The 23,742-nt window shown below is 42.6% G+C and overlaps 1 protein-coding gene across 4 annotated transcripts; it reads left to right on the top strand.

Moving 5' to 3' along the window:
- Positions 1-51: 51 nt before the first annotated feature.
- mtmr3 (myotubularin related protein 3) lies at positions 52-21,172 on the top strand. Of its 4 annotated transcripts, XM_063490796.2 has the most exons (21): positions 54-158; positions 2,250-2,325; positions 5,124-5,180; positions 5,925-6,014; positions 6,483-6,599; positions 9,432-9,514; positions 9,853-10,019; positions 10,107-10,203; positions 10,488-10,601; positions 11,292-11,482; positions 12,110-12,241; positions 12,374-12,485; positions 13,084-13,279; positions 13,371-13,556; positions 13,797-13,967; positions 15,395-15,540; positions 16,041-17,550; positions 17,686-17,796; positions 17,951-18,039; positions 19,535-19,561; positions 20,902-21,172. In XM_063490796.2, the coding sequence occupies exons 3-21, from the start codon at positions 5,178-5,180 to the stop codon at positions 21,065-21,067; spliced, it is 3,708 nt and encodes a 1,235-aa protein (XP_063346866.1). In that variant the 5' UTR covers positions 54-158; positions 2,250-2,325; positions 5,124-5,177; the 3' UTR covers positions 21,068-21,172. The 4 variants fall into 4 exon arrangements, with proteins under 4 accessions (XP_063346864.1, XP_063346865.1, XP_063346866.1 ...); XM_063490794.2 differs by having other exon boundaries at positions 52-158; positions 9,853-10,203; XM_063490797.2 differs by lacking the exon at positions 19,535-19,561 and having other exon boundaries at positions 55-158.
- The last annotated feature ends 2,570 nt before the right edge of the window (positions 21,173-23,742 follow it).

The following is a 23,742-nucleotide window of genomic DNA, read 5'->3' as shown; positions in this document are numbered from 1 at the left end:
TGACTTACCGTGTGGCTGAGCCCCTCCCCTTTTCCAGAGAACCGCTCTGACGCGATGACGTCACTCACACGTAGGGCTCTTTAGACGGGAGAGTTCGCGGCGATGGCGACGACGGCTCGGTGTTGGAAAGGGACGCAGTGAAGCTGGCCTCGGCTCTGGTATGATTCATGTTAATGTTGGACACGTTGTTTTAATGTTTGGTAATTGCACAAGTTTCGGATGAGTCTTTGTCGTCTAACACCTCAGCACTCGGTTGACTGGTGAGTCCGCCGGTTGTAGTCGTTGCTCGGTGTGTTTTGACAGAGGCCTCCGCTCTGGGGTCCGCCCTCCATCTCATAACAACAAAAACAGTTGCAGAAAGCAGCTTCAGCCTAACCAGCTAGTGCTAGCTAGCAGGTCTACGCGCTGCTCTGTGTCACGGCTTTTAATGCCAAACGTCGAGTGTTAAGAGACCGCTGCACAACAGTTCACTGCCTGCCAGCAAATGTTAATTTCCACTGTTTGCATGTAAATAGCTCTTCGACTGAGCGTTAGCTCGCTAGCATTATTTTACGCTGTCGAGTGGTTGTTGATGAACACTGGTTAGCCAACAGTTTACGTTACATAGCTGCAGAAAAACTAGCTAACCACTATTCAAATATAAAAGAAAAAAACGAAAGAGGAGTTATTTGACTTAACAACCTGTTAGTACAAGAAACGTTAGCTATTTTCTTTTTTTTTCCCCTTGCAAACGGCTTTTCGTCAACTAGCAACGTGTTAATGTAACGTTGCAGAGCACTTGCGAGAAGCATTTGTTTTTGGGTTGACCGTAGCTTATTTTTTAGTGGCCAAAACTACCGGTATCTTTACATCGAATACTAACTAGTTGAAATAACATTAACTGGTGATTAATTAAGTCTAGTTTACGTTTTATTCGCCCTAGTGAAGTAAAAGGTAACGACAAAGTGTTAAAATTGAGCTGGGAAATCCTTTTCTCCCAAATACGAAGTTAGCCGAGGCTTTTGCGTTTATATATTGTTTAGCAGCGGTGTTCAGTATGGCTACCCGGCTGTAAACGTAAAGCTCCGCTGTCAAACGTGTTGGTTCATTGTCTCGTTTCTTGTTTTTTCCTTATATCATTTCGACGCTAGAGTGTCGATAATGTTACCACTTGTGAAAATGACTGGCCTGTCACGGGATAGGAGTAAGGTTAAGGCTCTAAGGGGCTTAGACTTTTCTGTGTGACTGCTGAACTGAGAGCCAGACTGAGCCGTAGCCACGGGTCACGAGCGGGCTGCAGTAAACAGAGCCGTGTGTTGGGCAGATATGCTTTATCAGGTAGCAGCAGCAGTAAAAGTTGGCCTCTACTCTCAGTGAAGTAATGACCTCGTTTGCCTCCTTCACAACTCTCTCAATGACCGGAGATGCTTTTGGCAGTACAGTGGGATATTTTGTCTTCTTTCTGTCTCCAGGCTGCTTAAATGTTCCTGAGAAGGTGTGTTGCTCTCCTGAGCTGCCCCTCTACTGACCCTCTTAGATCAAGTTTCAGTCTTTGCAAGCGTAGCTGACCTTTACAACTACTTGTGGGCCTGTTTGCTGAGAGATCCTAACAGGTTGCCTTTTGAAAAGTGATGTTAGAGGATATCGATAATGGAATGTAAGAAAAAGCTCTTTATAGATGGTTTACATGATCTGACCAACAAAGCTGCTGCTGCTTTTACTGTTTTTGATAAGTTGCATTTCTTTTGCTCTTTCAAGGGCAACCTGGGTAGGAACTTCCAGTCAGCCACTGGACAAGTCCTGCAAGGTCTTTGGCTCTGCTTGGCCAACCATTTGGGCAAATTACCAACCATTGTTGGGTAGTTGAACCACAAAGCACAATTCATTGAACACTAACATTTCTGATGTCTTTCACTACCCTTTAAGAACCTCAAAATGTGACTGTATGTTCTTAAATATGTATTGTGCACATAATTGTTTTGGTTTTTTTTTTTTTTGTTTGTTTTTTTTGTTTTTTTTTTGAAGGTGAACATTAGCCGATCAGTTCACGTGCCTGAACCATGTCTTTATGCAAGCTAAACTGTAGGCTCGGAGAACCAGCTGTCTTATTTTCCAGTCTGCAGTACAGTTTTAAGTGGTATCTGAGCTCCCATGCAAGCCACTGTGACCACCAGGGCATCTATATTTGCCAGTGAATCAAAAGAGCTTCTGTAGCTTGTGTGTCTCAGTACGGAGAAGCATTTTCTCATTATTCACTTTCATTTCCACAGATTTCCATGTCTTACTTGTGAGAGTTTCCACACAGGATCATCAGGTCTGCTTATCATCCATTAGTGATTGTTTGTGGTAAGTCTAAAAATCTGTGTTTTCACATTTTGTTCATTTTCTTCGATTTTAACCATGTAAATCCAACCATTGGATTTCCCCCATACTGCCATTTTTCTGACTGCCCAACATATCATAGATGATCATCATTTACAGTCTTCCCAATGCCTGGACACATTGCATGGGAAAGGCATTTGTGCATCCAGGTGCTCATGTACAGCCTCAACGTATTATGAGCCACTCCCTGGATCCTTCCTTTTTCTCTGCTGCTTCTACTACTACTGCTTCTTTTATATGTGTAAACTTAAAAATATGCTCACATGCTTTCTAATGCCAACAGAAACACTTAAAATTTATGTAGAAAATGCTGTTAGTCTGTTCATGTCAGAGAAATGAGAGGAAATGAGGTTGGTCAGAGATGAGACTGATATGCAGCAGAGATCTGGTCTGGAGTCAGACTGGGGATATTGTAGTTTGTGGTTGGTGTCTTAACCCCTCAACCACCCTGGTGTCTGCACAAACATGTATTTACATACAGGATTGGGCCAGCTTCGAGAACAAGGTTTGAAACCTTAAAAGTGGATTTCAGTTTATTTCTAGCACACCCACACCATCAAGAACCAGGGTTGTATGTGGGCAAAGGTGAGGGTTTCTGGTTTAAATAATTAAATACATGTTGAACTGAATTGCAAACCTAATTGTGGATGCATTCACTTCTGGCGAAATGACAGTTTAGTAGTGTCCCGAAATGACAATGAAATTCTTACTAGGGATATTGGCCAACTAGTCAGACCAATTTGCTAATTTGTTTTTCCATAAATTCTATTTTTTACAATGGAGATCCATGGTCAGGATTCATAGTGAAATGCTTTGAGAAAGTTGATTAGCCAATTGCTAGTTCATTTGATTTTGTGCCAGTAGTTCTGACAATCATCTGTGATGCTGACAGGCTGAAGTAAACCCTAGATCAGGGGTCCCCAATCCCAGTCCACAAGGGCTGGTGTCCCTGCAGGTTTTAGATGTGTCCTTGATCCATCACAGCTGATTTTAAATGGATAAATTACCTTCTCAACATGTCTTGAAGGCCGTTTATCAATGCCCAAGTACGCGAGTACGTACTCGCGTTCTCGGTGAGTACGTACTCGCCGAGAACGCACGGGAGTACGTACCCGCCGAGAACGCGAGCACGGACTCGCGATATGTACAATTGGAACACCTGCGTGATGATGTCACAGGTCCGGAGTTTTTACTGCCGTCCCCTCTTAATTTAACTGTGAGTAACATGTTATGAAGCCTAACTTTAATCACAGCCAAACTGGTTTACTCAGGAACAAATAAAACACTGAAATAAACCAAACATTAACATTTAGAAGTGATCTAAGTGACTTATATATCATTTTTAACCTCAGTAGTGAAACCTCTATTAATAAAAATAGTGTACATGTACATACGTGTACATACCTTAATAAAAACAAGCAGGTGAGATGTTAGAACGCTTTTATTTCTATTCTAGTGGACACTCAATACTATAGACAGCTGCTGGTTTCTTTAACCTGAGTAGTGAGAAGTCCGCGAGCGGGGGGGGGGGGGGGGGGGGGTTGAAAACGATGTGCCGGGAGTCCGCTGTTGACATTTGGACGAAATGCATTCTGGGATATATAGCTGTCCCAAGTCCACACCGATGCATGCTCGATAAAACGGGCGGATCGAGAACACATCCGGGACTTTTTCGCGTTCTCGGCTTGATGCGTACTTCGAATTGGAACAGTACTTGGTCTCCGACTGATGACGTATCACGAGTACACGAGAACGCAAGTACGCACAAGTACGCATATTGATAAACGCCCGAAGTTCTCCAGAGGCCTGGTAATGAACTAATCATGTGATTCAGGTGTGTTGACCCAGGGTGAGATCTAAAACCTGCAGGGACACCGGCCCTCGTGGACTGGGATTGGGGACCCCTGCCCTAGATCAATGTGTTGAAAGAGATGACTCTGTTCACTCTTATTTTTGGGGGAGGGGGGGGTACCTTGCCTGTGTTACTGGTAATATGTACTACTCAGTTTGCAGGTGACAATGCATATCTATGATAGATTCCTCGATAGTCCATCCCCCGTTTAGACATGTTGCATGCTGCAAGGGCAAAGCATCAGAGAGAGGATGTTGCTGTCAGCCTGCAGCAAAGTTTACGATAAATCTGCCAGAATTAAAGCTCATGGTAGACTATAAAATTGGACACAATTTTGAAGCTTTGTCTCTGTGTAAAACAAAAAATGAGCATGGGTAGGAGCAGGTGGTATTTAAGCTTCTTGATCTTTTTTCTTTTAATAAAACTTTTTTTTTCTTTTTTTTTTTTTTTAAACCAGCAAAGGATCTGACTATTACTGACAGTGTTATCAACTCCAGCATTTTAACTCTTCTTTAAATGCATCTTTGCTGCCCGTGTGTGGGTTCAGCTCTTCAGTAAACTACAACAGCCCCTCCACCTCCCAAAAAACCCCAAAATCTTGTCCCAGGGAGTTCTCAAGTTTGTTCAGGTGGTGAATGGAGATTTACTGGACTAGGTTATGTTTAAAAATGTTTCTGATATCTATTGACCTGGGGTAGCCTGTGGGTTGGAGAATTTCCATTAATAATTTGATTAACTCTTGGAAGGCCTGAGTTTAAAACATTACCAGCTATAACAAGATAACTTGATATTAAATGAGCCATTTTCTCCTGAAGTTACTGGCATTTTTTTAATTTATTTTTTTATTTTATATATTTTTTTTAATTTAAAAAAGGAAAAAAAAATTACTTGTCTCTTTGTTTTTCTACAGACAGATCCAGGCCGGAGTTCCTTGTTGGGTGACCCACACTCCTTGACAGGGGCCATGGTAATGTATTATCATTCCAGGCGTGCTTTTGATAATAACTGTTGTGTGGCCTGAGTACTGTCTCTATAATCGGAACTCTCAATTGATTTTTACCCTTAATCAGCACGGTTTACCAGGAGGCAGACAGTTACGTCAGTGTCAGCAGTATCAAAGGTCCTCCAAGTTTGCCATCTATGCAGGAACACTTTCAGTTTCCACTGCAGAAATGAGTTGTTGCATTGCACTATGACATAACCTCTGGATCTGATGCATTGCCTTTTTTGAACCTGGCTTTTCTTTTTTTTTTTTTCTTCTTCTGTTCCCATTTTTGGCATGCTGCTATGTTGTGCCTGTCCCTGTCTGGCCTAGGCATGGTGCTCTTCTAGCTGTGGCAACTATTCATATTAGCTCTGCTCGTGTTCAGACAAGATCTCGGAGGAAGTTCTTCCACTGTGTGATATCTATCATCTCTTTCAAACGAACTTAGATTGAAAACTGAGCAAAGAAAGACTAAAATCTGTTAATGGCCAAACAAGAATGCTACAGAGTCTGTTACTGTCAGCACAAGATCATTGTGTGGCTGTATAAGCATAAAATACAGTTAGTTTTGACCACAGCCACTACATTACAAAAATATACTGCGTGCATCTTCCAAACAGACTAGAAAGTAGTCAGACAAAAAAGGAATGTGTGTGAAGAGGAATGTCATAGTTAAAGTTGTTAGTACTAGTTAACTAGAAACATTAACAGACTGTTGCTCTGTAGGAGGAGGAGGGGCAGCAGAGCTTGGAGTGTATCCAGGCCAATCAGATCTTCCCCAAGAAGTCCCCCGTCCTGGAGGAGGAAAACATGCAGGTAAGAAAACCACTGCAACTAGCTGCTTGTTTTGTGCAGTATGAGGGCAAAAACAAACTTGGTGACAGTTGTGTAAATCTTTCCTAATCAGTTACACAACCCTGATGACATATGGGACTTTTGCTTGCTTGCTTCTGCTTACCCTTTATGCTCAAGAGTTTGTGTTGAGGATAAAGTGTTTCTTCAGAACACTTCAATAAACTTTTACCACCTCTTCAGATACTCATTGTTGCCTAGTTGGACACTCTGACTCTTTCTGGTTACTTATTTTTCTTTTTGTTGCTTTGAGTCAGCTGGATTCTGGCTTCTTTTTTTTTTTTTTTTTGCTTTTTTTTTTTTTTTTAAATGGGCAAAATGTTGACACAACTTTCAAGTTGTCATATGACTCATGACTTTTCCCACTATATTTGTGTCTGTGATCTGTGTAGCTCTGCAGTTTATTTGAAATGTTTTCTCTCCTGTTGTCAGGTGCCCTTTCCTGAGCTGCACGGGGAGTTCACAGAATATGTGGGGAGAGCAGAGGATGCCATTATTGCAATGTCCAACTACCGCTTACACATAAAGTTCAAAAAGTCAGTTGTCAATGTAAGTATCTCTAAGTGACAAGTGCGCTTCAGTGTTGTAGCTTCAGAGAGAAAATCTTTCACGTGGCACAAAATCACTGCAAAATGAACCACATTGTCTCCATTGGAGGCTGTATCAGTATGTGTGTATTTTGTGAATGGACAGAGCTAGGGCCAGCACTGTGGTGACCAGGCCATTCAAAGCTGCTCTCCACTGGCAGCAGTGCCATGTGACTCTTCATCACCTCTCTTTCTACACTCGTCTGCTCGCTTTGGCTTCTCTCTGGAACTTGCTGTTGCCATGGATGCAGTTGGCCCACAGGGTCCTGCATAACAGCCAGGGCCCTTCTTTCAGTCTCTTTTCACTATGTTAGAGACAAGCTTTGTTAACAAAGTATGGTCTTCATTTACCATCACACTGGCCTTGTATGGATCTTTACTTTTTTTTTTCAGAAAAAGATGATTTATTAGAGCCTAAAGTTACACAGTACCCTTTACACTACCAGTGGTAGTCACCCTGTCATGACTACTACTCTGTGAATTTCATTGGCTTTTCATGGTTACTTGTCATCATATTGCAGCTAGCCTCTTGCTTGCCTTAAAAGACCTAAACTCACCAGGGTCTTGGTGCCTGCTGGCCACCTTTACCTCGTATTACCAGCCTGTTAAAGCCCAGTAGTCCTGGATTTTTAGTTTATTTAAACTGTTTTCTATGTTGTGTAGTATTTAAAAAGTTATTAATATTTTTTTTTTATTTCTGTTGTTTATCTTAGTTGAGCATCTGCCGTCATTTGATAAAGCTAATCTGCTAGTGACGTACAACCACAAGACAGTTTTGCAATGTGCAATCATGTGCTACAGAAGTTTTTGTTGTTTCACTTCCGCCTCAATGAAAAAGTTTAATCATCTATAGAGAAGTTTATTTGCTCATTGTTGAAATGTTTTTATTTCATTTGTGTCATTTCAAATCTCATTAAAAGACCAAACGCACAAAGAATCTCATCAACAAGTAATATCTTTCTGAAAAGTTGAAAGTGTGACTGGCTTTTTTTTTTTTTTTTCTTATTTCCAAGTCATACAAGCTGTAGTTATTCAGTAAATGAAGGTATGAATACACCAGTTTTAGTCTCAAAGACAACTTATCCAAATAACTGGAACATTTATTTATTTATTTTTTTGGTGTATTTACTCCAGTGTGTGCATCCATCAGTGTTTCCTGTTGACCTCAGGAGCCCTCTGGTTCATGCCTTACACAGTGCCTCCCTGTGCCCATGTCACACAGCCAGCATTTTCCTCACACATATTTGGATGTGTTGCATCACATGGCAAATCTGTCGGAGCTCACAAATCAGGGGTGGGATGTGCTGCAAGAGAGCGAGAGGTTGTTAACAAGCAGCCCAGGAATTTTCATGGTGGCTAGATTAGGGTTGCAGATTAGAAAGTGGAAATTAAGTTGTGACAGCAAGATGCATGAATGTCTGGAATGTGCGGTGACACCAGCCTCACATAAATCGACGTGCATCGCTTACATGAGTATTCTCTTTGTTTTGCATAGAGTTGTTGTTGTGAGATGTCAGTAAGTACCCAGAAGAGCTGCATGGTGTGGTTAAACTGCACAGTTTTGTGTGTATCTGCCTGTTAACAAGCTGGCCTCAGACTAGAAAACTGCTTGTTAGTTTTGCACAAGGTGCTGGATTAAACTAAACATGACAAAAAATGCGTATGGGGGGAAATCTATCCTCACAGCATTTAGGTTGCCAACCTCTAAATACTACAATAAAATCTCCATATGGCTGTGACTCTGCCACTGTGCATATGTCTGGAGAGCTTGACGTGCTGATGACTGGCTGATGATCATGCATGACTCCAGACTGTGTGAACATCAACTTTTTATCCCGCAGAGCTACTGAAATATTATCTAATTAACAAAGCTTAGTCAAAGGCAGCATAGGTATTTCCCTGCAGTATTTAAAGTATGCTGTTAAGTCATAAGCACAAGCCAGTTCTGTACTTTGCTATGTGCCAGGGAGAGGGGAAAAATGGCTTTGTGCCAAAGGGAAATGCAGATACAACTGTAAGATCTAGGATGATTGCTTTTTTCTTTCTCCTTGCAAATGGGGAACCAAAAAGAAAGTTAAGAGGATTATGTGCTGTCTGTTTGGAAAGTTTTCAGACTCTTTCAAGTTTTCCACATCTTGTGTGGACTCATCCTAAGATGTTTCCCCCTTTTTTTTTTTTTTTTCTTTTTTTTTTTTTTCTTTTTTTTTTTAATTTTATTTAATCTACACTTAATTTTTTTATTTTAATTTTTAAATTTTTTTTTTTTATGGGGGGTGATTATATAAATAGTTTTCCCATGAAAATTTTAATAAACACTGCGTTATTCTGACTCTTCAGCACTCTTAAGCAACGGCCTCAGTTGTTCCTAGGTGTGCTGTGTAGGTCACTCCTTTCTCTAAGAGTTTTGAAGGATTGGAGTAAAACTGAAATAAGATTTGAAAGAGTCTGAATTTTCTGACAGCAGTGTATATTTGCAGAGCAGAATGGGATGTGATTTATGATAATGTGATTAAAATGTACTTCAACAAATAACCTTAACTTTGAATTTTTAGCACTGACTGATGGTTTAGTTTTTATTTATACTTTAAACTGCTCTTGCACATCAGCACATACTTTGTGTGTTGTTGGCATGAAGCCACTATTCAGCCACCACTAATTTGCTTAAAGGATTGTTGGAGTCTGCCACACTACCTGTACTGACTGCATGGGTTTGAGATTTTTTTTTTAAGGCTATACACTGCAACACTAGTGTATAAAGTGATGTGATGGTTCCTTGTTTTTCCCCCCTCTTCAGGTTCCTCTTCAGCTCATTGAGTGTGTGGAGTGTAGAGAGATGTTCCAGCTTCATGTCACCTGTAAGGATTGTAAAGTCATCAGGTATGACCATTGAAGCTTCCTGTCTCTGTCTAGATGAGAAACTTTGAGTCATGTCATTTCCATATGAAATTGTAGTTAAACCTGAGAGTAAAAAGAGAAAGCTTGCCTGTATTAATCACTGCAGTATCCAAAAAAGACATTAGGTGATTACAGTGTGAGCCTGCTTTGTATGACAAAATGACAGTAAACAGGTTTGAAATGTTCTCTTGAAAACTGAGGATAACATTTAAGATAAAATTTGTAGTATTAATAAAGATTAATATATATTTTTGTTTTTGAGTACTAGACTCCTGCATTTGGTACTTTTTGAAAAATCACATTTTAAATTTTATCCCCAGATGTCAGATCTCCACCTTTGAGCAGTGCCAGGAATGGTTGAAACGTCTGAACACAGCAGTGAGGCCTCCGTCTCGCTTGGAAGACCTCTTTGCCTTTGCCTTCCATGCCTGGTGCATGGAGGTGTACGCAGGAGAGAAAGAGCAGCATGGCGAGCTGTGCAGACCAGGTACCCTTTTAATTGCTCGCTTGTCTTCACAGAAACTTACCCAAACCTGTATTTTGCTCTTATCGGACATCTCTGCTGTCACTGTAGGTGAACACGTGACCTCATGGTTCAAGAATGAGGTGGAGAGGATGGGCTTTGACACTCAAAATGCTTGGAGGATATCTGACATCAACAGCAAGTTCAGGTAGATGCGGCTTTCTTTCAGGATACTGCTTCAGTGTTGATTTCAGAATTGCAGCTAGAAGATGGATCCCATCCTTTGCTTTCATTGGCAAACAGCACAAGTCAGTATGTGTTAAACAGTGGGTGGTTGTGTTATTGTACTCCATGAGTGCTGAACCCTGGACAGATAAGGGGCCGGCCCAGGATTAGGTGTCTGCAGACAGAGACTTTTGTTGAGCCATCACAATCCTTTGGTGTTCCCTCTCCTTGTTTAACTTTGCTCTTTGTGCCCTTCTGCACTGCCAGGCTTTGCCCCAGCTATCCTCAGCAACTCCTAGTGCCAGCCTGGATTACTGACAAAGAGCTAGAAAATGTGGCAGCCTTCCGCTCCTGGAAGAGGTTTCCTGCTGTAGTTTACAGGTTTGTGTTTATTTCTTCCGCAGCTATTCAAAGCAGACACTTGGCCTGTTTATCATTAGAGAGGTAAAAAGCTTCCTTATGCAGCAGAAACGAAGCAATTGTTGGATAAAATCTTGACTGTTCTATATCAGTGCCACAAACCCTCCTAGCTTCAGATTTATTTTTTTTGTTTAGAGTGTGCTACCCGACTAAAAGCACTGACGTCACCAATTTTGGAAGTGCTTCAAGCATTTTTGGCTCTTTTTGTTTAATAATGCTTGGCACTGTTTAGGCAACTTAACGCTTGAACCAATCAGAAGTGAAGACTTTGTATGCCTGTTTTGTGCATCATAGAACATAAAATAAATTTCAGTTTTTTAGTATTTTAGTATATTAAATTGCATAAACTGGCATTTCCCAAGCTTTGTGCCTAAGAAAAACTAAAAGGTCTACCTCATACATGTGACACACTGAGTTGTGGTAATGAAGTTCTATTTTTAATATACTTATGTGTTCTAAGTCTGGTATTTTTTTGGAAATCTAAGAAAAGTTAAAAGTAGTATAAAATGCTGTGAAAGGGAATAAATTGTTGTCTTTTTCTGTAGGATTTGTACTGGTATTACTATCATTAAATTGATTACTTCCATTAAATAAACTCTACCCTGGCCAGACATTACCAGTCTAACTTCTCCTCACTTGCCCTTCACATAGGCATACAACTACTGGGGCTGTAATTGCCCGCTGTGGCCAGCCAGAGGTCAGCTGGTGGGGCTGGAGGAACGCTGATGATGAGCACCTGGTTCAGTCCATTGCTAAGGCCTGTGCCGTGGACAGCAGCTCCCAAAAACATGTTCCCAACGGTAGCTACACCAATAGCTCAGACCTGCCTGACACTGATTTTGGTAAGAGCTCTCACTCAGACACTTTTATACTGCCCACTCAGGGTAGGATATGTTATATTCTGCTTTATTTGGCAGCAGAGGTTTTTCCCCCTTCTTTCTCAAAGTCTGTTCACCTGCTTGCTATTGTTTTGAAAGCAGAACCCATATGTTTGAAATTTGGGTCCCTGTGTTGCATCATACTAGAAACTACTGTTACATCATGTTCGCCCAGCTTTCATTCATAACACTCCTCACTGCTGCAGTGTTGTGCTGGCTCTATTTAGTTCAGTGTAAACAAGCAAAGCTATCACAAGGAGGGGCCTTAGTGGTGCAGTGAGATCTGTGTAAAATGGCCTTCAGTCAGCCTCACTGACATGCCGTGTACGCCCACAGACAAATGCATGTTTTCAGCTGAACATAAACCTACCACTGCACATTTTCTTGAAGTGTTGCTGTCTTTATGAATTTGCAGCAGACACTGTTGACTTGTCTGATTTGTTGGTGCTTGTCTGAAGCTGCAAACTACAGTAAACTTCTGTTAAAGACATGTTTGATGTGCCTGAAAGAATCTCACTTATGCCCCCAGAAGGTGCTTTATACAACCTGAGCTGTAACTCTTTTGTTTTTTTGTGCGTGTGCGCCTGTCAGAATCCTCCATGACCAACAGCTCAGAGGTGGAGACACTGGCCAGCCAACCTCAGAAGTTACTGATCTTAGATGCCAGGTCCTATGCAGCTGCTGTAGCTAACAGGGCCAAAGGTGGAGGCTGTGAATGCCCAGGTAAGTCCCGTCTGTTTGGTCCCAAGTTGCATACAGAATTGGGTCAGTGTGTGTCTTTGATTTAGCAGCTCAGTTTAGCTTAAAGACATCCATTTTTTGCTTATACAAAGTGTTACTTTCATCTTATTTCAGAATACTATCCCAACTGCGAGGTGGTTTTCATGGGAATGGCTAACATCCACTCCATTCGCAAGAGTTTCCAGTCTCTACGATTCCTCTGCACTCAGATGCCTGACCCAGCCAAGTATGTGTGTGTGTTTGTAAATATGCCTCCGGCAGTACACCCAGATTTCCCAAGTCAAGACTTTATGACACAACACTAACACTAAACTATTAAAACTCAAAACCCCCGACAACCTTTAGTAGTAGCTGGATGTAACTAGTAATCATAGCCGTTTTGACTTTGGCCTTACAGCTGCGCCTGATACTGAGAACTTGGCCCAAACCCTCTTTCCCTCTGCACTGCCATATTCAACACTGCAGTGATGTGTAGCTGAATTGTCAGCTTTAAGTGTTTGTGTGGAGTTTTTTTCTTCTTCTTATGGTTTGCAGATCAAGATGGAGATAAAACTGAGTCTGAAGCAGGGTGTTTATTAAGTGTGTGTGTGTGTGTGTGTGTGTGTGTGTTGATCTAGAAAACACAGTTGCGGTTAGATTTATATAAACTATGTAATGTGAAAGAGTCATAATTTATGTGGGTCAGGGTGTATGTATGTGTCCTACTAGTCACACAACATGGTGTTGTTGGACTTTTTTTTTGTTCTTTTCTAAGATTATATTCATTTCAGCGCTTCAGCTTTAATAAACTGGGCACTATGGGCTTTTGCTGTCTATGTCTGCAGCTGGCTTTCTGCACTTGAGAGCACAAAGTGGTTGCAACACCTGTCCCTGCTACTGAAGGCAGCTCTGCTGGTGGTCAACGCTGTGAACAGAGACCACAGGCCTGTTCTTGTGCACTGCTCTGACGGCTGGGACCGCACACCACAGATTGTTGCTTTGTCCAAGCTACTGCTGGACCCTTACTACCGCACTATTGAGGTATGGATGGAGATGACAGTGTTGTTGTATTCAAATAAAATGTAAAAATGATAAAAGCATTTATTGGATTGTCTCATGATATCTCATGCAGGGCTTCCAAGTTTTGGTGGAGACAGAATGGCTGGACTTTGGCCACAAGTTTGCTGACCGATGTGGCCATGGAGAAAATTCAGAGGACCTGAATGAGCGCTGCCCTGTTTTCTTGCAGTGGCTGGACTGTGTTCACCAACTGCAGAGGCAGTTTCCATGCTCATTTGAGTTCAATGAAGCCTTCCTGGTATGTACATTCAATGTTTTTAAAAAAAACAACAACAAAACAATCCTTAAAAATGAGCAATTTATCTACAGACATAATGGTGTCTCTGATTAAAGTGTAGTTACATTCAGGATCCAGATGTGAGAGATTGATATGCATTTACCTTCATGGTGTGCTAAAATGTAATATGAGGAACTTTTTATCCATGCTTTTGTTATACTTGATAATGTGTATACAAGTGTTTGTGTCACATTTGTGCAGGTGAAACTGGTGCAGCACACCTACTCCTGCCTCTTCGGCACTTTCCTGTGTAACAGCGGCAAGGACAGGGAGGATCGTCACGTTCAGGAGAGGACCTGCTCGGTCTGGTCACTCCTGAGGCCAGCCAACCGCTCTCTGAGGAACATGCTCTACTCCTCACACTCCGAAATTGTACGTCAACACTTTTAATCATTCAGTCCTGCTAAAAGAAAGCAAAGATACTCGTGTCTTTGTTGTCTTTTCTGACTTTAACATTTAATGTTTAAACTTAAAGACAACTGGGGCTGTACCAAGCTATTGGACAGAATTGATCGGCTCCCAGCTCAGAAAGCTGGATGGGGATGTCAGTGACAGAATGTCACTATATTCAGTTGTGTAGTTACTACACTGCGTCAGCAGCAGTTCACTAGTTCAGAGGTATTACACAGTGAAGCCGACAGCTTTTCTCTTGGCATGTTTACATAAATGTAAAAGTTGCATAGACTTACTTGACCAAAGTGAAAAGCTCAGACAGCAATACTTTTACTATGAGCTTTGCTGACTCAGTCTCACACTCATTATGCTGTCATTAACATATCAGCTCTACTCAACACGTGGTGTTAGTGAGTGTAAGTAGGTGCACTAAGAGTGAGGACAAGGAATAGAGAAACTAGTGTCTGACGGCATCATGTAGCAGCCTGATTGGGTGCTCTGATATGAGAAAAGTATAAATAAAGTGAATAACATAACTGTATTTCAGTTTTAGTAAAGCAGTTCCTTAAAACCCTTATTACTGATCTAACTGCATCAGTAATTTCGATCCACTTTTTGCCCTTCCTGTCATATGGAGTGCAGCTAGCAAGTGCTCCAGTGATGCTCTCTGTCTCAGACATACCTCAGCTTTTCTTGTTGTTGCGTACACTACGGAACAAAAACATGTAGAATTACTATAGAGATATAGTGAACTTTGGTGAAACTTAGGTGTCTGGATTGTTCATGAGTGGAAAGTCAGTCAGATCGATTCCTGCAGTTAAATGAAAGATTTCCTGAAGCTCATTCAAAGGTTTTCTGCTTTCAACAAAACTGACTAGAAGTGAACAGGATACAGTATAAAAGGAAGCTTCTAAAGAGATCGTCCTGTTTGAAACTGTCAAATCTAAGTATCTCAGAATCAAGATCTGTGCTTCTTGCCATTCCATACAGCATGTCTTCACATGCTGCTACTTTTTTTTTTTTTTTTTTTTTTTTTTTTTTTTTTCTTAAAGGCGCCCAAGAGTGCTGTAGATTTTTGTACATAACAATTGGCAATAAATCTAAAATACTGTGAAATACCAGTGCTTTTGACACCCTTCTGAGAATTGCATTTTTGTGGTTACTACTTTTGCATTTGCTTTGTGTGGGTGGAGACGGGCAGACATAAATATTGTCCTCTTGGTATGAACAGGTTTAGTTTAGATTTTCTTGACAAATCTTATAAAACTTTACTCATCCCAGATTTAGGCACTTCTTGTTCGTTCATTTATTCTATTCCACTCCCTTCTAAAGATTTGCATTCAGATAACTTTTGTCATCGTCATGTCTGATTATATCTTGAGTTAAGTTTGCAGCTCTTGTTGCAGGTTCTCCATCCAGTGTGTCATGTACGGAATTTGATGCTGTGGACGGCCGTCTATCTGCCCAGCTCCTCCCCTACCACTCCTTCCGATGATTCCTGCGCTCCCTACCCAGTGCCCGGTGCCAACCCGGAAGATGCACCCCTGGGCAGGTGAGCCTGGCGCGCTGGCACCCGACCCCTTCCCACTCTTCTCCCTATCGTGTAAGATGAAACACAAGCCACAGACTACCCACAGCCAGAGGGGGCTGGCTTTTCCACTCTGCTGGTCACATGCTCTGCTTAGATGCAGTCTATGCTCTTATCTTGTGTCACGACAGTCAAAACATCTTGGAAGTGCAACAGGAAGTAGTCTTTAAGGCTGTCATTAAAGCGCTTCAGGTGGTCGATAGGACTAGAAGTGCTGTGAATGCCCGTTCATTTACATAGTTTGTGACAGCCAGGTCAGAATTAAAGAGATGGTCTGGATACTTTGCTGAAATGTCTGTTTTACTTCTCTTGTCTTGATGAGACAGACGTGAGTGGTTTGTTAGGCAAACATTTTATAATTGTTTGCAGTTTCTCATTAAATTATAGGCTGTCAAGCATACTAGGCTATTGTTATGTAATGAAATGCCGCTTGTTTGTAATTATTTTTCTCCTTTCCTGTTAAGGCGAACAAAGACGCGCTCCTTTGACAACTTGCCTAGTGCGTGTGAGCTGGGAAGCTCACTGGCTCCCAACCGTCGCTCCAGTGACCCAAGCCTGAATGAGAAGTGGCAGGACCACCGGCGGTCTCTGGAGCTCAATGTGGCAGTGGGGCCTGAAGGAGGGGAGAACCAGGATGAGGTGCAGCCATATCATGACAGACTGGACTCTGAGATGGATCACAGCAAGCAGCAATCCCAGGGCTCAAATACTGAACGTAGAGAAGAGTCCTCTGTGAACCCAGCAGGAGATAAAGCGGAGGAGGCAGAGCTCTCTGTGGCAGTGGGTGTGGCTGAGGGACAAATGGTGAACATCCTTCAGGAAGCCACAAAGGAGGAGGCAGGATGCGACATGCCAAGAGAGGACCATGCTGATGCTGCTCAGGTTTTTAATGCTGTAGACCAGGAGGTGGATGGACATGTAGAGCAGCATCAGATGGTGGATGTCAGTGAGACTGTCATGAAGAGAGACATGTTCGCTAATGGTCAGCTCCCAGAAAATGGTGAGATGAAGGCTCAGGAGAACGGTGACTCTTTTTCTGCGCCCACACAGAAGGAAGAGGAACAGGATCAACAGGAAGCCAATGAGTCTCAGAGAACTGAGGACTTGGTGACGGAGAATGTAGAGGAATCTTCTGTACAAGAAGAACTTGCACATGTACCGAAGGAGTGTAGCACAGGTGAGCCAGAAGAGCCTGCAGCTCATAGAACTAGAAGTAGCGACTTAATGTACAGGTCACCTGAAAAACTAGGCTTAGATGAGAGAAGTTGCCCTGACTCTGAATCTGACCACAGTGTCCCTGAGTCAGTGGAGTTGGTAGATAAAAGGGCCTCCTTGATGGAAAGCTCCACAGAGACTTTAACTGAAGAGGCCTGTGGCAGGGTGGAGCTCCCTGTGCAGCCACCTGTTGGTTTAAACCATCACCTCATGAGTGATGGCAGGAGCCCAGTTCCCTGTTCCAAGAAAGAGAAGGGGCTGGAGACCAGTGAGCATGGCTTGATCAGAACTTTAAGCGAGGGCAGCAAGCGGCCCTCTGTCAGTGCCTTTCAGTCAGTTCGTGCTGACCTTAGCAGGGATGGACTTTGTAATGGGGACAACTCCGAAGGGGAGCCATGTGGAGCACCTTACTGGGCCAAAGGGAATGTGGAGAGGGCCCCTTTGAGCCGTCAGGTATCCGTAGCAAGCTGCAACTCTCTGATCTTCCACCCACGAGGCAGCTGCTCTCAGCACCGCTGGTGTCACGCCTTGCTAGGCCGGGTCACCATGAGCCCTGAGCAGCCAACTCGCAGCCATCTGGATGACGATGGGCTGACGCTGCACAATGATGCTATCCAGCAAAGACTGAGGCAGATTGAAGCGGGGCACCAGATGGAGGTGGAGACGCTGAAGAAGCAAGTCCAGGAGCTCTGGAGCCGCCTGGAGAGTCAACAGCACATTAGCTCCCACCGGATCAACGGAGACATTGGAGATGAAGTGGTAAGCCACTGAAAGTTAACTGACCCTCTGATCTGTTTACAACTTGTAAATGGAAGCGATCCACTTCAGACTGCCCTGCTTACCGTTGCAAGTTAAAGTGAACCTTACTGTGATCATCTGTCTCCCTCCATTCAGACCTCAATGACGGACTCTGAGTACAACTTGGACCCAAACTGTTTGTCGCGCTGCAGCACAGAGCTCTTCTCTGAGGCCAGCTGGGAGCAGGTGGACAAGCAGGACACTGAGGTGAGCAGCTGCAGCCATATAAAGACCCTCGTCAGGGAGGGATGGCACAAGGCTCACAAAGCGGTCTTTTAGCAGCATTTATGCAATGCAGAAGAACCTGGATGAGCTGCTCGGTATATGGAAACTGAACTGATACTTTCCCCAAACATTGCAGGTCACCCGCTGGTACCCTGATCATTTGGCAGCCCAGTGTTATGGCTGTGAAAGCAGGTTCTGGCTTGCTACCAGGAAACATCACTGCAGGTGAGAACAGCTTTGTTTTTGCAGAATCTCAGGCCTTCACTCTCAGTTGTCACAAACCAATTCTTTCTCTCCTGTTGAGGCCTTTGCTGTTTAGCTCACTCCTCTTCGGGTCAGATGAGCTTCTTGTATGTAGGTTCAGCTGAGGCTGTTCATGCTTGGTACCTGAAGATGAACTTGAGAATCTTTGTCAACCCGTTTGTGACGAGGTTTACTTCCTCTCTGTGGACCAAAGCTTAAAATCAGTTTGCGTTGAAAGCCAAAATAAGACTTTCTCACTTGATGCATTTTTCTCAAAGTATGCATTCTGTGCAGGGACACAGACATGTATGGATGATAAACATGATGTAATCTGTGACTGCTCAAAATATTTCAAGGAAGCACTAAGCAGTACTTGGAACTGGTATAATGTTGGCAGCTATTAATCAGCTATGTCTACTATTAATAAAACAAAGGGTTTTGTTTTGTGAATTAAAGACTTATATAGGAGAAATCTGTCTTATACACTTCCTGCCTGATTTATTTGGATGGATGCTGGTTCACTGCCACTGGGGCAGCCAGTCTTATTTCCAGCATCCACATAAAATGCAACAGGTACCACTTAAATGGGCACCATCATTAAACCCTCTAAATAAGGTAAAAAATCAGAATAACAGATGGCGTACTTGAATGCTTAAGAATACTGTAGTGCGGGTCTTTCAAAGGAATACCATGTGCCCCTGTTGACATGATGCCCAACTATTCTAAATGCAGCCACTTAAGTGACCCAGATTTGCCTTTTTGATCCAAGTGTTACTCTCTAATGTATGAAATCTTTATAAAATCTTTAAGCATGCCCTTTGTGCAAATGTAAGAAGTCTGTTGTACTGTGTGGAAGTAGCCTTCCAAAGAAAGTGTACTGCATGCTCTCTACACCTGCTGTGGATGAACAGTCAGGATAGTTGCACGATTTAAGGCTTTTGGTCCCAGTATCATGTCTTTCATTCAGGAGAGGAAAAGTTATTTTTAAAATTTGAGGACCTAATTTGCATTTCATTTGCCGATGGAATGAGGCGCCACTCTCTCTGGTTGTCTCTACTATGTCAATCTATAAACAAGAGCCAGGGAGCCAAGGAAACTGTTGATTGGTTGTTTAATTTATTGTAGACGCCCTTTGTTTTGCACCGATGTGTCCACACAAAACTGGGTCAGGTTGATAATCATGTGGTGAATTAGCTCGTGGACACTTCCTCCTGGTGTCATCACTTCCTTTTATACTGCTGACTGCTCTGTACTTCCCTTTTTGTCAGTGGATCACATAAGTCACTCAGGAGAACTTTGAGGTTGAATCTTTTAGGATGTTTAGTTGTAAATGTAATTTGTGTGAATCCTGTGAATGCAACTTAAACACAACACATCTCCATCAGGACTTTTTTTTTTTTTTTTTTTTTTTAAGTGTTATGTTTTCTCTGCTGTTCAGCAGTACTTATCCATTTTCTGCCCCTCTCCTCCTCTACAGTGGCAGGGAGCCTGTTCAGGAGGTCTGGTGAGATCCGGCTCCCCTGTCCCACCCACCCTCCAGCCTTTTCAACCCAGCATCCTTCAGTTTCCTCCTCATCCTAACCCAATCCCACACCCTTTCCCTTACTCACCTGCTGATTTGAATCCCCTCATTCTGTTTTGGCAATCAGCAAGTTCTCAGGGAAACCTCTTCATTTCTGAGATGGGTTGATTTGTGTGTGTCCTCCAGCAGTAGCAGTGTGTTTTCATACAGCAGTTTTGAATTGGCTGTGACAGTGAGCATGGTGCTGTCACTCGGTCAGAGGCTGCCCGTTTCATTGGAAAATTTGTAAATCTTTACTAAATTGATCCCTCAGCCTCGACCATCCTAGTATAGCATCACATCAGCACCCTGCCCCCGACTCACCCACAACATTAGGGTTGTAACGATTCTCCAAATCCACCGTGGCACGTCTGGAGACCATGGACGTTTGTTACTGCAGATTCTGTCTCTGAACCGTTACACCCCTACACGGCACACACCCTGGCAGCATGCTGCCCCTAACCAACCCTGCATCCCACTTCCCAGCAGCACAGCATGGTGTAAGACACCTCTCAGGCCACTTGGTGGCATAAAAGGGTAAAGAGTTGGAAGAACAACAGAATCTAATTCACTTTCTGCTCTGTGTGGTTACAAACAATTGAAAGGGAGCGCTGTGTGTGTGAGCATGGCCTTACATCAGAATTAGAGCATGGGTGTTTGAAATCTTCAGTGTGACCTGTCTGTCAAGTGATCACAGCAGTGTTTTGAGTTGAATAATCAACATGTTCTGTTTGGAGCACCTCTGCTAAGCGGCATGTAGTAAACATCACAGCAGAGCTGCACTGTAAACTGGATGGGTGGGGTCTGCCCACAACTCTCAAATCATGTTTTAAATAAAAGTTTATCATGCGTCACACGTGGTTGAATCATAGATCAACGTCACTTCAGCAGGTGTGGGGTTTATTTTTTTTATTTTTTTTAAAAAAAAAATGAGTAGCACCTAAGTCCTGTTTTTAAAATCAGTGTTCAGTATTTCCCTGTGTGGACCTCCTAGATAAGTGAATGTTTGTAGTTTAATATAAACTTGATCCAGATAAGCTAGCCCACACGCCAACTTGATATTTTTTCTTAATTTATTTCTTCCCCTGAAAGGCTTTTTTTTTTTTTTTTTTTTTTTTTTTTTTTTTTTTTTTTTTTAAACCAACTCCTCACATCAGTCCAGTTTAAGTAAACTGTTTTAAATGGGGTGTTATTTTCTAAGAATCTACCACAGGGACGCATGGTAACTTGAGGTGTAAAGAATGTGAGAGTCCCCCAAATAATATCTCCGTGTTCCTTGGCAGGAACTGCGGTAACGTGTTCTGCGCCAGCTGTTGCGACCAGAGGATCCCAGTGCCAAGCCAGCAGCTGTTTGAGCCCAGTCGCGTCTGTAAGACCTGCTACAGCAATCTCCAGCATGGCTCAGCTACCCTGGAGCTGGAGAAGCCCATTACAGCCAGCTCCAACTGAGGTCCAGAGGACCAGGACAGACAGGGGTCGGGCTGAGCTGCAAGTCGCTGATGCGGAAGCACTGCTGAAGAGCACAGGAGCTAAAGAATGTCCCACCAACTTTGAGTGCTGCTGCACTTTGGAGTGTGAGTGTATGTGTGAAAGAGAAGCTGAGTGGCATGTTGGTGAGATGGGACTGCGCACAAAGGAATGAAACTGGACATCCTGGTGCCTTGGACCAGGCAGGCAGAGGAGGTTGTCTCACTGTATTTGCTGAAGTTTCCTGGAGGACTTTGGTCTGTGAAAGATTCTCCTGAAGATCCTGAAAAAAATCATAAAGGTTTCTCATCTCCTAGCCTGGAGCATGGACTCATCTCCGCAGGGGATTCTGACATCCTGGCAATCACGAGACTGTCCCTCAGCATTGGAAATATCCACATAGCAAGCCAATGTCTCAGTGAAAGATTAAAGGAACAATTCATCCAGATCACCAGAGGAGATGGTAGTCATATGCCCTCACTTCCTATGGTACCAACAATCCAGCAAAATTTATTATGATTCGACCTTATCTGAGATTTCTGCTGCCAGTTAGTCTGCAGGTCATGTTATCAGTTCAGCATATTTTTGTGTAAATTGTTAATGCTGTAAGGTTGGGCTGTTTTTACCAGAAAACTTGGTTACATATTCAAACAGTCCAAAATGAAACCTAAACTCGTTTATATCTGAATACATGTAACAAGCAAATTTGAGAAGCCTGATCCAGTGTGAGATTCATCCCCCAATCAAACTATCAACTTTGCAATGCTACACTTGCAGGTATGATTTCCACATTAAAATAAGACTGATCTGACTGAGAGGCACATACCCATTGAACCTGTTACACTTTAGAATTGTCAAAGGTCCTAAAAGTGCAGGAAACTAGTTTTTAAAATTACTACTAATACTTCCGGCTATGTAACTCAGAATCTCGTTTAAAAATGCTGCTTTCTAATGGTAATGACTTGATAACATGACCGCAGACTGATCAGTTGGTAATAAACTACATGAAGTCCTCTGTGGAAAAACTGACTTCATGCTTTTCAGACATTGGTTGATCATCAGCTAAAGTGACTGAAGTGATAGCATCCTATTTAAAGATGGGTCACTTAAATGTTGATGTTCCCCACTGCTCAAGAACCACTGTAAGCAGGTGATATTTACCATACATTTTTATTGTCACCATCAACTAGTAATACCACACTTGGGAATATTTGGTCCTCTCTACCATTGTGTGCAAGAGCTCAGTACATTTGAAAACCCCATTCCTCCCTCTCCTGGACTGGGAATGCTGAAGTGCATCATATTCCAAATTAAACCAGAGTGCCTAAGAAGCTTGTTTAGGCTCCATATATTCAGACTTGTTGAGAGTGAGGCAAGTTTTGCCTTTTTGACTTGGTAAGAGTGCTGTGAGGATGCTTGCATACAGACACTCAGTCACATGTTCAGTCTAGAGGAGAGCTTTTCTGAAAAGTGTGTAAAACAGTGAAGTATCTCTTAAAGAAACTGGCTGCAGCTTTTGTTTGCAGTGTCATTACTCTGGATAACTGGGTGAATTGAGCCTTTAACTTTCTGTGGGCCGAGTCTCAACTGTGCTTGCTTTGTTTGGGTGAGCTTTTAAGCAGCTTTTCAGAAGAGAGACGCACAAATGTGGTGGCGAACAAGTGATGTACAAATCAAAAAGCCCTTGATGCTTTGTTGTGAACATCACATTTAGTTATGGTTGAGATTCAGTCCAGAGTACAGAAGGGAGGCTGGACTCCTGGAGTTTGTGAATTTGTAAAATTCTGTGTTGTTCACATATTTAAATGCACTTTTTTTTTTCTTTTTTTTTCCCCCTTTCTAATTGCTTTTTATTTTTTCAGTAGTTTGGCATCCTTATCCTGACCACGGTGAGGATGGTGAATCATTTTGTTGTGTTTGAAGCCCCCGTGTAGACAAGTCATGCAGCAAGTTAGTGAGAGGAAAAGGCTTGTGGCTATTTGATCTTTTAACAGCTCGTGCTGCGCTGCTCCTCCATACCAACAGACTGTTTATTACTCGTGTGCAGGGAGCACTCACTGTGAGACTCTGCTGATTTCAGGTTTTGGTTTTTTGGTTTTCTTTTTTGGTTTTGGTTTGTTTCAAAGCATTAACAGCACACAGGTTTGGCTGATAGACCTGCATCAATACCAACGTGTGTGGGGTTTTTTTTTTTTGTTTGTTTTGTTTTTTTTTTTTTTTTTTTCCCCTTCAGTTTGTCTGCCGTGGACAAACTGAAGCACACGAGGGTGCGGCCAACCGCTGCCAAAAGATCCAGTTTTGTTTTACCCAGCAGGCACTGGGACGGAACAACAGCCTGTTTTGTTTTTTCTCCCCTCAGTCTTCTGGTACTAATCAGACGGGCTCGCAACAAGACATCTTTTTTTTTTTTTTTTTTTTTTTCCTTTCAGGTGGCTGTCAGCCACTACGAAACAAATTCCACTTTGTCTAAATCACAGAGGAGCACAGCAGCAGTAGAAAGGGCTTTCTGCATTTTCCCAGGTCTGTAACGCCACATGAAATCTGTCAAAGCATCGCTGAGACGCCTGCTCAGCCTCACACCCATTCACAAACTACTTGTGCACACACAGACACAACTTTTGTACAGTAAATGAGAGGAATAATATATTCAGATACCT

This window comes from Pelmatolapia mariae, linkage group LG12 (genome assembly GCF_036321145.2).
Source record: "Pelmatolapia mariae isolate MD_Pm_ZW linkage group LG12, Pm_UMD_F_2, whole genome shotgun sequence".
Lineage (NCBI taxonomy): Eukaryota > Metazoa > Chordata > Actinopteri > Cichliformes > Cichlidae > Pelmatolapia > Pelmatolapia mariae.
This window is presented reverse-complemented; position numbering and strand designations above follow the sequence as displayed.